Genomic DNA, 18800 nt, shown 5'->3' with positions numbered 1-18800 from the left:
TAAAAATATCGGCCCATACACCAGTTTTTCATTATAACAATCCATATCTTTATCATATTCACAGAAAATAGTATTTCATAATAATTTCTACTCATACCACACAAAATGGGTATTTTGTATAATCAGAACATAGTATCGTTTTCAATAGTATTTCCTAACATAATGCATATATATATATGTTTCTCTAAAATCAATTGCTATAAAATCATACTTAAAATTTTCATAAAAACATCTAGCTTAGTTTATCCCCTTACTTGATTCCTGAAAAGCCCATAAGAGAAATACTCTTACACTCGTAGCGTTCCCTGCTCGACACCCTGAAAATGACATTTCCTAAAACTAAACTTCAGTATTTCTATGCATACTACGCTTTCTACAACTGACAAGAAGTTAACTATTGAGTAGAAAGTCTTACCCTAGATCTGGGATGAATTCCGAACTCAACCCACCGACGATCAACTCCAGTAGATTTGAAGAGAACTCTCCTAAGAGTGTCGTGATGGCTTCAGATCGTCAAACTAGCATAAATCCGGCCCAAAAATTTAGAGAGAAGAGAGGAAAACAGAAGGATGGGAGAGAGAGATATTCCTATGCACAAATGGACTAAAAAATCACATTTAACCACTATTTATACACTGGCCTTCGTTGACGAGCCACGTTATCTCGTCGACGAGGCCAAGAAGAAGACTCGTCGACGAACTCTCTCCTCGTCAATGAAATTCAGAATCACCAAAAACCCTCTCTCGGTATTTTCTTGTCGACGAAATGTACCCTCGTCGACGATGCCTGTTGCCCCTTTCTTTATCCCTTCCAATTTCTATTTCCTCCCTCTCTAATATTATTTAATTATTATAATTATTCGGGTCACTAAAAAAAATGACTTAAGAGAATCTATTATAAAAGTAGAGAATTAACTCCAAAAGAAGATAAGTCTAACCAAGAACAACTTGAAGCATTAACTAACTTCATCTTTAATGCTCTGGTTGACTTAAGCATTGAAGATAAAGGGCACCCCAATTGCCACCAAACCAAAAAGGATTTCGGAGTTCACAAGAAAATGACTTATCTTGTAAAGACCTGGAAAATAATAGTAGTTAAATAAAGAGGAAAGAGGAAAAATTTAAGGAGGTAAAGCAGGGATCGTCGACAAATGCCTTGGTTTTGTTGACGTACTCCCATATGCGATTCGTTGATGAGTTACAGAGCCTCGTGGACGAAGAGTTATTGAGAGGGGTAATTCAGACCCTTTTGGTTTAGCGACGAGCTCTTCACTTTCGTCGACAAATTCTCTTATTCTGTTCGTTGACAAGTCAACGTGTCTCATCGACGAGGCCACGTGGCCAACCTTTTATATAAGCGCAAAAATCATAATTTTGATGTAAAATTCAGCTTATTCTCTTTCTCTCTCTCTCTCTCTTTCTCTCTCTTTCTCTCTCTCTCTCTCTCTCTCTCTCTCTCTCTCCCTCTCCCTCTCTCTCTCTCTCTCTCTCTCTCTCTCTCTCTCTCTCACACACACACACACACACTAGATTTCGATTTCTCTCACTTCTTTCTAGATTTTCGGCTCCGTTTTTCATCGGTTCAACAATCAAAAGTAACCACAATGATCCTGGGGAGATTGTCTACAACTTAACCAGAGTAGAATTTCGATTTGAGAAGTTTGAAAACCATCCTAAAATCAGGGTAAGTAGATTATTTAAGAGTTATTTGGTTTGTAGGTTTTTCTGAATCCATATTTAGTAGTAGATGTTGTTATACTGGTGTTTGGGATGATTTATGTGGGTGTTGTGAATTCGGGGTATTGGGGCTTTTACTGTAGGAACCTAGTGGGTGTTGCGAGGAATCCAGGTAAGATGATGAATTGTTTATGATTTAGGAAATATGAGTATGAAAATTATTTTGGGTATTCAGTTGATTGATAGGAAAATATATGTGTGTATAATTTTAAGATTTTGTAATTATAAACGTCATGGACGTGAGTTAGAATCAGTAGGCGAGTTCAGTTAGCCATGTAAGGGAAATATGCTATGCTAGTAATTTTAGGAATTTTATTAGTAAAATATATATGTTTTAGGGAAAATTCTACAAATTATAAATTACTTTTATTATTAGTAAATACATGATTTCAGTACAGGGGTTTTCATTTATTTAGTTGTGTGGCATGAGTTAATATTAGATCAATATAGAGTTTATACAGTTTTTAGAATACCATGATTTACAGTATACGTACAAAAATCCATATTTTCAACATTTTCAGAATACCATGATATATAGATTTAAGAACCATAACATTCAGTTATTTCAGTTAATTAGATATTTCAGTTATTCAGATAATTCAATTATTCAGATATCTCATATATTAAGTTATTACAATTTATTTAGATCAGTTTATACAACATTATGGTTATTTCAATTATATCAGAATCATGGTAAAATAGTAAGATAATTATATATATAAGTATTATACAGTATCAGACCCTGATGGATCAGATGCAAGTCATTATTCAGAGCACGGTACCATAACTATTTCAGATCAGAGTACAACCACATATCTTAAATAGTGTATGGATTCCATCAACCGAGCCTTTGGAAGGATTGCAGGCTTCCCAGTATTCAAGGTAGAGGTGGTCAGTTTGACAAGGTAGATTCTAATATCGAGCCTTTGGATGGATTGCAGTAAAGCTGGACTGAGGATTGATAGAGTATCAGCTGACTTATCCTGGTGGGCCAACCAGAGTTAAGTCTTGCCTACGAGCCGCATAACCCTATCATGAGGGGTTAAATCATGACATACAGATTTTTAGGGTAGTTTTCACAATTATTTATATATATATATATATATATATATATATATACACATATTTACAGGATCATAACAAATATATTATAATACTAGTAGTATGATTAAATAGAAAACTTAGATATTAGAGATGTATTTTAAGCCACATAGGTGTGAGTTACGCAGTATTATATTTTATATGATATCTCAGGTCAGTTATTTATCAGTAAATTATTTTTACAAACTCAATTATCACACACTAATAATAGCATATTTCGTCTTACTGAGGTGATCCAATTAAGCGAGCAGATCAGGCTCACAAGTATAAAGGACGTCTACACTACCCTGTTTGTTGGGTAAGTGTTATCAAGAGATTGTATTTTGAGTAGCATTCAGAAGTTTTTGGGTAAATGATGCTGGGATGATGTAATCATGTATGATTATTTTGTGAAAATACTAGATTCTGGTATTGTAAATATGGATGTATGACTTTATGTTTTCCGCTATATAGGTATGTTATTTTATGAATAGGAATTTCCTCAGTGTCCACTTGGGGCTTGAGATGTCATAGCAGATATTATAGGGGTATCAGAGTATATTATTTTGTAGTATATTAAAAATAAAATGGTATGAATTTTCAGGTCGTTACATATCTTCTATTTGGGAGTATGGACTTTAGGTATTGGATTTGGACAAAATACAACATAAAATAAATTTATGCTATAACAAAACATGTTCGAAGCATAGAAACAAAACAAAATCCAAAACATGAATTTTAGGCCTTGGGTGTGTGTGTGTGTGTGTGAATATATATATCTATGTGTGTGTGTGCGCGTGCGTGTATATGCATGTATTTATTTATATAGTATTGTATAATATAAGATAAGGGACAATAAAATGGATAGGGACAAACCTAAGATATCTTGAAATGAGATAATAAGTAAGAATTTAATAACCGTACAATTCTTGGAGGAAACCACCTATGATCATGTAAATTGACGAAAAATAATTTATGTATCTAATCCTACCTAATGGAACTTAAGGCTTGGTTTTTTATTATTGTTGTTGTTGTTGTTGTTGCTATTGTTGTGGGTGTATACATTTCTAATTACTATTGATAGGTTTTTGTCTTCTAAAGAAAATTAAATTGTGCAAAAGAGACATAATGTGTGAAAATACTAGTTTAATTGGAGATGAGCATTATGGTATAATCTTTTCACACTGTGATGTTGGAGTCTCCCAACCATAGGATGGGAATGAGAAAAAAAAATTGTACCATGTTAATTATAATTACAAAAAATTTGGAAATGTGTGGTGCATTATTGTCTATTATAAATAATAGACACATGATAGTAATCCAATTGAAATTATTATTTGTTCATTGACTAACTAGTTTAACAATCCAATTGAGTTATTATTTGAGAGTGACACAAAAATGTGGGATTATTTCATACTTAGTTAAATTAAGAAAATGTAGTAATTGTGAAACAAATGTTAAAAGATTAAATTCTAACCATTAGCTATAAAGCTAGTGAAAAACACATTAGGTACAGTTTGGTTCACAGCTAGAATCAAAATCAAAAGTAGATCTAGAGTACAATGGAATCAAAAATGAAATGTCAGATTCTCCTCTTATGTTTGATTCTGTGGCGCCCCGATTTTTGCACCAATTTTTTTTAACAATAATAAAAATTAAATATTCACTAGGCATCAACAACATCCATAAATCGGCCACGTCAACCTCCTTATTACCATTCATATGACCCGACCCGCATTGGGTACTAGGTTAAAAGTTATTTCATTATACGACCTAATAGCGGAAGGCAATATATACATATCAGTTAGAATACAATACTTAGAGTATCAACATACATACATACATATATATATATATATATATCACCATAACCGACTCAAAAACAACTCAACTCTAGGGGAAATTACACCTCCCCTAGTCCAAAAACTTACCCTATGAGTCCGGGTCCCAGCTCCCTATTATCACGGAGCTCTATCACCTGTCCTATGCCTATTCCCTGAAAAATTTAGATAATTTGGGTGAGACACATTTCGGTAAGAAGGAATAGATTATTTATAGTGTATGACCATATGAGTTCAGTTATAATACACTTTACTTTTCAAATCATCATTTTATCTGAGAAAATACACTGATATACGCATTTTCATAATCATATAGATATACAACATAAGTTTTTATGGGCTTTAAAACCATTTCTCAAATTCAATGATTTCCAACACATATTTACCCGTGAAATTCCTAAGAATAGGGAAGATTACCCGCCCATACAGGTAACTTCCCTCTGCCCTAACACATTATGCAATCAGGTGACTAGCATAAGGTATTCTATTCACTTGATTTTAGGTTTTCTAGGTTTGCTCATAAATCTACTCATTTGACTTCCACCATAAGATAGATCAGCTCTAGAACATACCATAGCATACATTACACTACCAACCATACTAGCATAAGGTATTCTATTCATAAATAGTGACTCATTTTCAGTTTCAGGACACTATTTTCTAGAAAATTTAACATGTTGTGCAACAGGAATGGAAGTAGATTTAATATGACTCATTCCAAATCTTTTTAATACCTTTGAAATATAAGACTTTTGAGACAAGTAGAGAAACTTTTTATTCCTTTCTCTAGTTATTTCCATACCAAGTATCCTTTTAACAGGTCCTAAGTCTTTCATTTCAAATTCATATTTAAGCATGCACTTCACTTGATTTAACATATCCATGTCTTGACAAGCAACCAACATGTCATCAACATGTAATAGCAAATATATATGACATTTATCACATAATTTAAAATAAACACAGCCATCATAATTGCTTCTACAAAAATCATTTTGAATCATATAAGAATCAAATCGTTTATACCATTGTCTAGGTGATTGTTTCAACCCATATAAAGATTTCTTTTCCGTATCAAAGCCCTTAGGAGGTTGCATATAAACTGTTTCTTCTAAAGTACCATGCAAGAAAGCAGTTTTAACATCAAGTTGTTCCAAATGCAAGTCCTGTACAACAACAAAGGATAATAGAATTCTAATAGAACTATGCCTCACAACAGGGGAAAATATTTCATTATAGTCTACCCATTCCATTTGTGTAAATCCCTTAGCCACTAACCTAACTTTATACCTAGGTGGTTCAACTCTAGGGATTCCCTCTTTCCTTTTAAAGATCCACTTGGATCCTATGAGTATCTGTTTTTCCAGTCTAGGTACCATCACCTATGTCTTATTCTTGTTTAGAAACTTCATTTCTTCTTGCATTGCAAGAATTCATTTTTCAACCTCTTTTCTATCCATGACCTCTCTAAAAGTCCTAGACTCTACCTCAATTTCTGTTTCAGTAACAGAAAGAGCAAAAGCTGTCATATCAGCTTTCCCATACCTTTGAGGAGGTCTTATGACCCTCCTCTCCCTATCCCGTGCTAGAAGGTAAGTTTTACTTAATTCAGAGGTTTTTGTTTCTAAGTTTTGCTCTTAAAAAACTACAGCATCTGTTTCTAAATGGCTATGAGAAGTGGAGGGTTGCCCCACCTCAAGCCGCGGGTCACTAGTATTAGAGTGCCTAACACTTTCATCTGAATTTTTTGGTTTTTCCCCAATTTTAGTTTCATTAAAAACTACATCCCTGCTAAAAATACATTTTTTTTTTAGGTTCTATAACCCAGAGCTTATAGCCTTTAACCCCCTCTGAGTATCCCACAAAAATGCATTTCATAGCCTTAGGCTCTAATTTATCAGTTCTAATGTGGGCATAGGCTACACACCCAAAAACTTTTAAACCCTGATAATCAGTAGGCTTACCTGACCAAATTTCTTGAGGGGTTTTAAAATTTAAAGTTGTGGAAGGACACCTATAAATAAGGTATACAACAGTGATCACCACCTCTGCCCAAAAGGTCTTAGGCAAACCTGAAGTGGCTAACATGCATCTTACCCTTTTCATAATAGTCATATTCATCCTTTTAGCTAATCCATTCTATTGGGGAGTATCCCTAACAGTTCTATGTCTAGCTATGCCCTTAGCTTTACAAAATTCAAAAAATTTATTTGACAAGTTTTCTAATCCATTGTCTGTTCTCAGTGTTTTAACTTGTTTGCCAACTTGATTTTCAACTAAGGTTTTCCATTCTTTAAACTTTTCAAAAGTATCACTTTTATGTTTTAAAATATAAACTCATACTTTCCTAAAAAAGTCATCTATAATTGACAAAAAATACCTAGAACCACCATGAGAACTAATCGTAGCAGGCCCCCACAAGTCTGAATGTATGTAATCAAGAGTCTGTTTTGTGGTGTGAGTGGACTTCTTAAAACTAACCCTAGTAGACTTACCCAAGACACACTCCTCACAGAATGACAATTCCTTAAGTTTCCTATCTCCAAGGAGCCCCTGTTTCTCTAGCTCCTTTAGGCCTTGTTGGCTAACATGTCCTAACCTCTTATGCTACAGGGAAACCTGATTTTCTATCCTATGATTGATAAGTGAAGCCTCACCAATCACTGTCTTTCCTACTAAGGTGTACAACCCATTCTTTAGCACCCCTTTCATCACTACTAGTGAACCTCTACATACTTTTAGGCTACCTTCTTTAGACTTAAACGTGTACCCTTTCTTATCTAAGCTACCCAGAGAAATCAAGTTTCTCTTTATCTCAGGTATGTACCTCACAACTCTTACTACTCTTTCCATCCCATCATGCATTAGAAGTCTCATAGTCCCAATACCCTGTATTTTACATGACTTATTGTTTCCTAGGATAACATGACCTCCTTCTAAGCATGTAAAGGACTCAAACCAGTTTTTCAATAGACACATGTGGAAGGAACATCCTGAATCTAATATCCATTCTTTTCCTGAATCTCTATCAGAGACATTCAGCACTTCCGCACTATCATACCCATCTAAAACTATAGCTGCCTTACCCTTTGATTCATAGGTGGTGGCATCTGCATCATTTTTCCTCTCAGGGCAGTCCCTCTTAAAATGTCCTTCCTTGTGACATGCAAAACATTTTAGTATCTTGCTCTTAGATTTTGATCTAGACCTCTTGTCTTTTCCTTTCTTATTCCTCTTTTTAGACCTACCTCTCACATTTAACCCTTCCCTTGACCCTGATTTAGACTCAAACGTAGTGTGCAATTCCCTAGAGTGCAAAATGACTTGCACATCTTCTAAAGTCAGCCTCTCTCTCCCATACATCATAGTTTCTTTAATATGTTCATATGTGGAGTCAAGAGAACTCAATAAAAGAATTGTCTGGTATTCTTAATATATACTAATATCAATATTAGCAAGATCCAAAAAAAATTTATTAAATTCATCTAAATGTTCATCAATCGATGTTCCGGGGGTCATTCTAAAGGTGTAGAGTCTAGTCTTCTTATGGAGTCTATTTGCTAGGGATTTTGTCATATACAAACTTTCTAGTTTTGACCAAACTCTAGCTGTTGTATCCTCATTGGCAACTTCTCTAAGCACTTTGTCTCCTAAGGACAAGATAATGGCACTATGTGCCTTTTGGAGGATTTTGGGCTTCACTTTGTCAGCGGAGGGTAAACCTAGTTTCCCCTCTTGTGAAGTGGAGGCTCCCTTCTTTTCTCCAAGAAGAGGCTCCTCAAGCCCCTGCTGTACCAAGATGGCACGCATCTTAATCCTCCACAAACCAAAGTCATTTTTTCCGGTGAATTTTCCTATTTCTAACCTAGTGGTCCCCATCATATAGTCAGACTCTGATACCACTTGTTGTGTGTAATTCAACTGATTGCTAATTCTATTTTCAGATTTTAATTAATTTCAAAAAAACCACAATAACAATTTTATTTTGTCCAAGCATCAACTACAATCACACTTAAACCTATTTATTTTAACGCGCGTGTGTGTGTGTGCTAAGCTTGATCAAGAAAAATATATGTTCACCAATTCAATATTCAGCAAAGCCTCAATAAATCCAGCAAAATATAAACATGTCAATCACACAATCACAAGAACACATTTACGTGGTTCGGCCTAAAAATTGGCCTACATCCAGGGCAGAAATTTCCTTCTTCAATTTTTGGTCATTTTAAAAATTAAAAATTTTAATTTATTTTTAATTTTTAAAAATTATTAAAAATATAGAAAACAAAGGGTTTGTAAATTAATTTTTAATTTTTATTTTCACATTTTAAATTAATAGACAACTTGTTTTCTAATTTTTGAATTTTATATAAGGTAATATTTAAAATTATGGAATTTTGGAATTTGAGTTTAGATTTGTGTGGATTTAGAAGAAAATTTGTAAATGATACACATAAATTAAAGTCTATGTTCTAAATTTTGATGCTATATTTTTAAAAATTTTAATATAAATTTTAAAAATTTAAAAATAATGAAGCATTTTTGTAATTATTTGAAAAATAAAAAACAAAAAATAAAAATATTTTCATAGAGAAATAGTGCCAAAATTATTTCAAACAAATGTTGTAGAAATTAAAATTAGTTTTTTTTTTTTTTGTAAATTTTAGAAAACTAAAATGAAAAAAATAAAAATTATTTTATAAAACTACACAGACCCTTAGGTTTTGAATATTCTATTTTTTCTAAATTATACATGTGAAAATAAAATCATATGCATTTTCTATCTTCCAACTCTTAATTTCAAAACTAAAAAAATTAAAGAAATTAATGTATTCTAATAAAATTGAAGACTTGGTTGGTAGTGGTACTACCAAAATATATATATATAGATGCTTCATTTTGTTAGGAGCTTTGTAAGAACCCGGAAAAATATAAAATGGATTTTTGCATATTTCGTCGACGAAAGCAGTAGACTTTTCGTCGACATAATTCAGAGGCTCGTTGACGAGGAGAAGCCGAGAGGTCTGGAAAAGTTTAAATATCAGACTTCGTCGACGAGGCTGCTGACAACCGCGATGAAATCCTGTACTTTTCATCGACGAAGGTACTTATCGTCAACGAAAACCGGGCGGGTCAAAGGCTTAAAAAGGGGATATTTGGTTTCTTCTTCACTAAGTCTCTCTCTCTCTCTCTCTCTCTCTCTCTCTCTCTCTCTCTCTAAACTCTCTCTAGATTTCCTCGCCGGTCGTTCATAGAATCGAAAATCCGAGGTTACCACGAGGATCATGGAAGGATTCTCTACAACTTCTGTGGATCGGAATCCCGGTTCGAGCATTTTCAGGTTTCGGGCCAAAATTGAGGTAAGGCTCGATTTTCATTCCTAATTCGGTATATGTGTAGTAGTATGGATCGTAAGCATGTTTAGTATTGTGATTTGTAGATTTCGGAGTCTCAGTTTGTAGTTTTAAGGGCCGTAAAGTTCGTGGTTTGGTTTTGGGTTGAGGTAAAGGGATTCTGTTTATATCAGTTCATTTTTGAAGTTGGGATTGGTAAGTCTGTAGGCTACGATCATATGTATGTTTTGGCTACTTATTTGGGGAAATCTATCAAGTAAAAAAACGGGATTTTTGGGTTATAGTTTTCGGAAAAATTGGGGATTTTGGGTATCATCTCTTATTTGAGTGGAAAACCGTTTATGTTATTTAAACTGTATTATTGAGGTGACCGTAATCAATATTTGCATAAACTGTATACTTGAAATTGTACATGATATGATTTGCCGTAAACCAAATAAGTGTGGTATATGTGTCTGTATGTATGTTGTTCCAAATTATTTGTGAAAAACAGCTATGTGACGGTTTATTATCGTACGCTAAAATGTATAGGGACGTGCGTTCCAAAGTGATTCTAGGTTTTGTGAATTGGCTAGGGGCGGCTAATTACCATACGCCGAAAGTGGCTGGCTTTATATCCAAGGTGCGAAATATCATCGAGAGTGGCTGGCTCTATATCCAGAATGCGAAATATCACCAAGAGTGGCCGACTCTATATCCGGGGTGCGAAATATCACCAGTATGATTCGGTTGGTCACCGAATGTAGCGACGGACCATAGTGGGCCTAGGTTGACGCAGCGTAGTTTGCACATGGTAACGTAATCGGGGTTAGACTAGGTGACCTTGTGTAGTTGCATATGTAGCAATGGATTCACTATTGGGCCTGAGTCGGAAACCTTCGTAGTTTAATGTGTTGGAACGTAACCGCTGTGAGACTAGGTGACTTGTGCAGTTGTGAGTAGTGTGAGGACACTGACCATATGTATGTATGTATGTATTTGAGTACCGTATAAACTGGAATGGATTTTGTGAAAATACTGGAACTGTATGGAATTGTATGGGAATGTATGGAACTTGTTATGAAACTGTACGTATGTGTTTCAAACTGTATCGTATGTATGTGTTATGAAGTATGAAAATGACACTGGTATGCTACACACTGATATAACCAGTTTTCTCCTTTACTGAGAGGTGTCTCACCCCGAATATATACATATATTTTTCAGGTCCTTCGGGTAGTCGAAACTAGCATCCTAGAATTCGGAAGCGGGGGATGTGTTTAGCTACTACTAGTACCTGATAGGTACGAGTTTTGTAACTAGGTTGTCATGATGGATTTTGTAGACACCCGTAGTATGTATAGTCTTGTGGGAATGTATAACCTTGTATGGTATAGACTCTGGTATGATATAGTTTGATGTATAGAAAGACCGTATTCCGCTGCGTATATTGATGAGTATGGACACGTATTATATGTATGTAAATAGGGCATCCGTTACCCCATGGGGTCGGACCCTCTTGTATATGGTATCATGTATGTTTATATTGATACAGAGACAGGTTAGGTTACTTAATTCACCCCTGGGTCCCATTTTAAGGTTCAGGGCATGACAAGCTTTATTTAACAAAATCTTAGAAAAGTCCAAAAAGGACGATCTTGGTGTCCTTGGAAAATTAAGAAAAAAATCTCACAACTTTTATGTTGATGACTTTTTCTGATTTAGGGCAAACAAGGGATTTGTTGATGAGTGGCAGTGTGTGACTGGTTGACGAGAGTAGGGGACTAGTCAATGAGTTTAACGGGTAAAACTCCTCCAACGGGTGAAAAATGGCTAGTTTACCAAATAAAATATTTTTTCTTCCCCCCAACGGCTAATTAATGACTTCTTTGGCTCTTAGGGTATAGATACAAGCTATTAGACTTGTATTAACATGGTTTGGAAGGTCTTTAATCATTCTTAGTGAAAAACATCATTTTATACAAAACCTATCACATTGCATATTAGTTTTTCATTACATGTGCCCATTCTCTCTTGCTCACTTATTGTGTTTGATTCAATTCTTAAGAGAATAGTGCGCGGTTTGAGTTGTAATTTATATTTTGCTCATTTGAGGAGCATTGTATTGTATTTCCATCTTCTTGTAAGGTTCTTTGTGAACTGTTTGGTGAAAGTTTGTTATGAACCAAAGTGAAGGCTCTTAGTGAGCACAGTAAGGATTTGTTCTCGAGTCTAGGATTTGGTACTCGAGTTGTAATGCTTGCTCCACCGGTGAAGGAGTACTTATAGTAAATTGTGGAATCCTTAGCTTGATGCTAAGGCATGGACGTAGGCTTGGTGCCGAACCACATTAAATCTTCGATGTTAAGTATAATCTCCCTTCACTCTTTTATTTATGTCTTGTGCGTGATTTATATTTCATATATTGTGATATAATTACTTATATCTTGCAAACATTCTATTTTGTATAAAAATACGAATTCCATGAAAAGAGTCTTTTTTTTTTTTGTCTTTAAAGAAGGGCGGCACCTCCATTTATTTATTGATAAACCCTCACTTTTGACGGAAGAATACCGTGGTTACAAGATAATCAAAGTGGGAAACAAAAGAAAAAACTTTAAAGGCCTTCCAAATAACAACACCAACATCTAGTCAAAATAGGATTACAAGTCAAAACAAAACAAGGACCTACAAAACAAATATCACGCAACAAAACAAATAAAAGATAAACAACATAAAGCATAGACCAAAACCAATAGGAAAGCCGCTAAACATTCCGTGAAAAGAGTCTATTCACCCCCCCCCCCCTCTAGATTATATAATCCTGAGGCTGGGAAGTCTAAAAGTAACAATTCACCTAAATAGGGTCTTTCATATTTTTATTCTCTCAACCTCACTAGGTAGAATTGAGTTTTTATTAATTAGGTATTTTGCACAAAATGTATTACACGCATACATTTTGAGCATTAAAAGTGTAATTTTTGAAAAAATACACCATGAATGATGTATCTTTTAAACATTAAATTTGAATTTTTGAAAATTGAGATATGGACAAAGAAAAATATAAATGACATTATTTTCTCATTAATTATTATAATAAAATTGTTAGAAGAGGTCTATGGCAAATTGGCAATTTCTTGTCTGCATTTTGACTTTTCGGCAAATCAACATTTAATCATGCTAAACATATTTCAACTTTCCAAATGGCATAGAAAGATGTTCTAAATATTATCAACTATCAAATCTATCATTTTCTTCATATTAAGATTAATAAAACTGTATATTATATTATTGAATATCTTATTACACGAATTGAATTGCAAGTCCACAAATTTTTAAATTGTGTTTTAATCTTTTGGCAAGTCTCATGATTCAATTACGCACATTAAAATTTTGTTTTGAAGTGTCATTAGAAAAGAGCAATTAGTGGGAAAAAAAAATTAGAACGAGCAAAATTGAAGAAATCCAATGTAATTTAAAGATCAAGAGTTAATTTAGTAGCAAATAAGAGCAAGCAAGCGGAGAGACCAGTGAGAACAAAAAGGCATGAATTAAAAATTTAAGACGAGGCCAAGAGTACTACTAATTGAAATCATTTGCAATTCTTTGAATCAAAATTTATTAGAACCAGATCTGACTTTTATTGGCGGCAAGTGGATAGCGCTAATAGTAGAAATTTGCAAAGTATAAGTGCGTGCTGAAGTGTTAGAGTATAGCATCTTATATAGACTATTGACACCTTATTTTGTGGAGTCCAATTATAACAAAAAATGTTAAATATAAATACAAAAAAAAGATAATAATAAAAAACTCCAAAATACATGTGTAAAGGCCAGGTAATCTATCAGTTTCGAGGGAAATTAAAACCCAAATTTCTTTAATATTTTATTATATATATATATATTATTCTTTGAAAAGTATTCTTTTATTTCTTTTCCTATTTTATTTTGGACAAGCATTTTTTTTTTTTTAAAGAAGGGCGGCACCTCCATTTGTTTATTGATAACCCCTCACTTTTGGAGGAGGAATATTGTGGTTACAAGACAATCAATGAGAGATAACAAAAGACAACACGTTAAAAACCTCCCAAAGAACAACACCAACATCTAGCCAAAAACTGAGTTACAAGTCCAAACAAAACAAAACAAAACAGGACCTACAAAACAAACCTGACACAACAAATCAAAACAAAAGATAAACAACATAAAGCATAAACAAAAAATAAAAGGAAATCAGCTAAACATACCTCATATAAGTCGTACCCATCTTCTCTAATTTATACAAATCATTGCTAACTCTAGGGAGTTGACTACTATTTGTAAACAACCTATTCCTCCCCATAGCACCTTGTCAAGCCAAGACATCTCCACTTTGTACCCTTCTCTATACCAATGATTTATCAAAAAATCTACTCCCTCCAATAAACCAATAAGCTGCTCTAAAAAATTCCACAAATACCAGAAGGAGCACTTCCTGGCCCTTATCCAATTAACTACAAAATTCGAATCACATTCAATATCGATACAGGTATAACCCAAATGTTTGCAAATCTTAATTCCTTCCAACATAGCTCTTAATTCAGCTTCATTATTTGAACAAGAATCAAAATATTTGAAAAACCAATCACAAAAGAACATGTATGGTCTCTAAGGATGCCACCACCACCCGCTAGCCTAGGTTCCCTAGGCTGCACCCATCTAAATTTAGTTTCAACCTTCCTTGCCTTGGTTTTAGCCATCTCACACTTTGCATAGTCTTAATTCCTTTATTAACAATTTGCACTTCTAGATTTTGCAAAACCCAAAAATCAGCATCCTTTAACTGAACCAATTCTGTCATGTTCCTACTCAAAACCTCCACCCAATACTTAATGGAGAGCCACACATCAGTACTACTCTCTAGTTTTCCTCCCATTCTAACCACACATCTCCTTCTCCATAGCCTCCAAACTACTAAACAAGGAATCAAACCCATCAATGAACCCAGTTGAGAGAACCTGGAAGCCCTATTAAACCACATTTGGACTCTTTCTTTCCAACTTTATTGCCTAAGGAAAGGAACACCTACCTCCACTGAAACCTTCCTCCAAACCTCAGAAGCAAGGTCTCCCTTATTTAACACATGCTCCAAATCTTCTGATTGCCTCATCTCACAACAATTATATGCTGAAACAAGTGAACCCCCCACCCTTCTCACTTTTTCACCAACACTTAGGCACTCAAAAGGGGAAATGAGGATATCTTGCAATGTTTTTGTAAGCGTCTCTTTTAGAAGGATTCCAAAGGGGAAAAGTGATCCGAGGCACATTATACTCTGCAACGATTGGGTTTGGATTGAATGCTTCAAAGTTGCTTTTATCATCCAAATCCAAATTTCGTAAGAATATATCTTTTTCTTTTGTAAATTGCAACTACCCGCCGCTCCCATTAACAATGCATGCACTGCAAATCATTTCCAAATATGGAATTTTAGCTATGAGAGGAGTGATTCTCACACTAACTCACGCACTGCACACACACTAACCTAGTGATTGTTCGACCTTCTCTCATTTATTTGAGTTTACAATTAATATTGACAATAATATGATGAGTATGCATGCATTGTGAGGAGAGAGAGGTTCTTACAAGAATAAAATATTTTGAATAGAAGGCCATGGGGAGGAGTACTACTTTTGAATGCCTTTGGCTTTTTGGCGAGAATATGAAGCGGAGTCTCTTCTTTTTCATTCATAGAAAAAGCAAGTTTATCGTACAAATGAATTATTTCAAATGCCAAATTTGTCCATAAATGAATCAAAACACTAACTATTTTAGTATTCTACATATAAACTAATTAATTTGAATCATATGATCAAGCTAATTAAAGATTTTTTTTTCAATAATAAAAAAGAAAGAAAGAAAAGAAATAACATTGAAGTCAAATTAAAGGAATTAAATATAAATTACCAAAGTGGTCTTCAACAATAGTACATTGGAGAATTAATGGTGTCACCGTTAGCCTTAAAGGAATAGCGGAGGACTATCGACTTTCTAGTGCTTTCGTCATTGGTAATAATCAATGACTAGAGGTAAAGAAAAGCATTTTTATGGCCATATGAGGCTGCCAGGAAGAAGGGGGTTTCGCCTTTGTTGTTGTGGAGACCCATATATAGATCTTGGGATTTCAAATTCTTGTTGGTGCAGCGACACAAGTTCAGACTCCCCCTAATTGCCACCAAATGGAGAGGGTTATTCCCTTTCTCATTCCTCAACCGTAAGTTCGACTCGATCCATACCCCACTATCCCTCCTTGCTACAATTTCAAGCAGTTCTTGCGCCACTCTTTCTTTGCCACCTGATATCGACATGTGCAACATGATTTCACTACTTTGGTTGATTCTCGCCTAAGGAGACAAAGGCTCTTCACGGTATATTTTCTCCACTTCATCCCATTTCCCCACCGTCATGCATTTGAACAAGTTTTTATCCACATTCTTCAAGTTTTTCTCCGCATTCTTCAAGTTTTTCTCCGCATCCTTTGAGTTTTCCTTTGTATTCTCCAAGTTCTTCTCAGCATCCTTCAAGTTTTTCTCCACAACCCTCGAGTTTGCCAAGACTACAACCACATACAAGTTTTTCAACTTTTCCCCCACATTCTTCATGTCTTCCAATTTTTTTTCCCATATTCTTCAATTTTTCCAAGTTTTCTCTCACATTCTTCAAGTTTTCCAAATTTTTTCCCACATCCTTCAATTTTTTTTTCCACAACTTTCAAATTTTCCTCCACAAGCTTCAATATATTCACCTTCAACTCTTTCTCCTCGGCCTTCATTTTTTTCACGTTTTCCTTTGCATCCTTCAAGTTTTTCTTTACATCCTTCAAGGTTTTTAAGTATTCCTTCACTTTTTCCTCCGCATCCTTCAACTCTCTCTACACCTCTCCCCATACCGTCCGTTTCGGCTCTATTCTCAATATATATAAAAGAATTCAAGCTAACCAGGCAAAGTTTAATTATATATATATATATATATGTAATTATTCATTTCTTCATGCTTATCTTTTATATATATATATATATATATATATATATGTAATTATTTTAACAATAAAATCAAGATAATATACGTAAGCATGAAGAAATGAATAATTATATATATATATATATATATATTTGAGGAATTCGTGAGATCCCCAAAATGCTAATAGAGAGAGAAAGAAGAAGAAAAATGGGGGAAGAAATCTGTACCTTTGCTCATGAGGAAAGTTAGGGCACAGATTCGCCGGAGGTTGCCTCTATCAGATTCGCCGTTCAGGTCCGACGACGAAGGCTTGCATTCTCGAGCGAAAACTGGGGCACAAAATTGTTGCAACGAGCATCGTTGGCGAAGAACTTCTGATAGCGTCCTTTCCACTTAGACGGAAAGGGTCCGAAGCCTTTATTGTTGAGGCTCTATGTGATTTCTTAGATTTTTCATTCGAAGCTTCATGGCCTCTCTCAGATTCGTTGTTTGGGTCCGGTGACGGAGGCTCACAAGAACTCGCTAGTCTTTTTTAGTTTTAGTTGGCTTTTGGTTTTCATTTCATGATATCAATGGCCTCAATAGACCCAAAAAAAAAAATTTTATGAACCCTACAATATGTACACAATATATACAATCTCAATTAATCTTATAAGAAAGTGAATATTAGCATCTTATGACATGTAAAGTTATTCCGCCAATCATCAAGAGAAATTTTTAAAAGCAAGCAAGCCACGCAACTAGATTAAATAATTTGGTATTTATATCTTTAATTAAAATTTAATAAATTGACCACTTGAATTTAAAATGTAACTAAAATAAAATTTTAAAATTTTTAAAAATTATTAAAAATAGTAAAATTCATTATAATGTTCTTTACAATAAGTTTTTTTTTTTTGTAATACTTTAATTTGTATTTTTTTTGAATTTTTGTCATGTTTATTAATTTTTTTTAATTGTTATTGACACAAAATACAAAGAATGAACATTTTCTTAATTTATCTTATAATTTGCTTTACTTTTAAAAATACATATTGACAAATAGATTGCTAATTTCTATTTTAATTTATTTCGTAATTTTTGGCAATGATACAAAATTATGTGCGCATGCCTTCCACTATGCATGTTGTGGAGGTTGAGTTCAAAAGTTGAGAAAGCGTTTTGCTCTTTCAAATTCCTCCATTCCATCAAAGCTAGTGTTTTTGGTTGGCTTGCAATAACCAACAAAATCCTTTGGATAATTTGTAAAAAAGAGGTTGGAGGATAACTTCTATGTGTGTCTTGTGTAAAAAAGAAAAGTGAAAACATGGACCATATTTGTTTGCACTATCATTTTAGCAAGTAGATATAGGCTAAGGTGTGTCAGAGAACATGTAGTCATATGGTAATGACGAATGCTTTGAAAATAATTACTCCACCGGCACAAAGGTGTTTGATAAATGTTTATCAAATTTGTACCTTTGTACTAGATCCAATTGTTTATTATCGCATCTGGATTGCGAAGAGTTTTTATATATCTTCCAAGATTTGGGAGAGTGATTAAATTTATTCTTTCCCATCTTATGTATTTCTTTTTCGCTTGGGAGGATTAAAATTTTTTGCTTATCGCTCCTTTAATAAATTTATTTATTTTTAAATAAATCTTTTCTTACCTTAGGAAAAAAAAAAAGTAAAAGAAAAACATTGCATTAGGACTGTTGTAGGGTAAAATTTGCAGGGATGCTCCTTCGACTTCCGTTGACCTAAAAGAGGAAGAAAAGAAAGGCTTGGAGGACCCAAGGTGTACTCCGGGAGATCACTCCGATACCTAAG

At 34.2% G+C, this 18800-nt stretch overlaps 1 protein-coding gene across 1 annotated transcript in view; it reads right to left on the bottom strand.

Moving 5' to 3' along the window:
- The window catches only part of LOC131145933 (ER membrane protein complex subunit 7 homolog), a 42554-nt gene extending 25924 nt beyond the window's left edge, over positions 1-16630 (bottom strand). Inside the window, exon 1 of the mRNA XM_058095106.1 lies at positions 16383-16630. Within this exon, the coding sequence (XP_057951089.1) occupies positions 16383-16630 (248 nt within the window). The remainder of the gene's footprint in view (positions 1-16382) is intronic.
- Between the last annotated feature and the right edge of the window lie 2170 nt (positions 16631-18800).

The sequence above is a fragment of the Malania oleifera genome, chromosome 13 (genome assembly GCF_029873635.1).
Source record: "Malania oleifera isolate guangnan ecotype guangnan chromosome 13, ASM2987363v1, whole genome shotgun sequence".
Taxonomy (NCBI): domain Eukaryota; kingdom Viridiplantae; phylum Streptophyta; class Magnoliopsida; order Santalales; family Ximeniaceae; genus Malania; species Malania oleifera.
The sequence above is the reverse complement of the archived record's forward strand: the minus strand, read 5'-3'. Positions and strand labels throughout refer to the sequence as shown.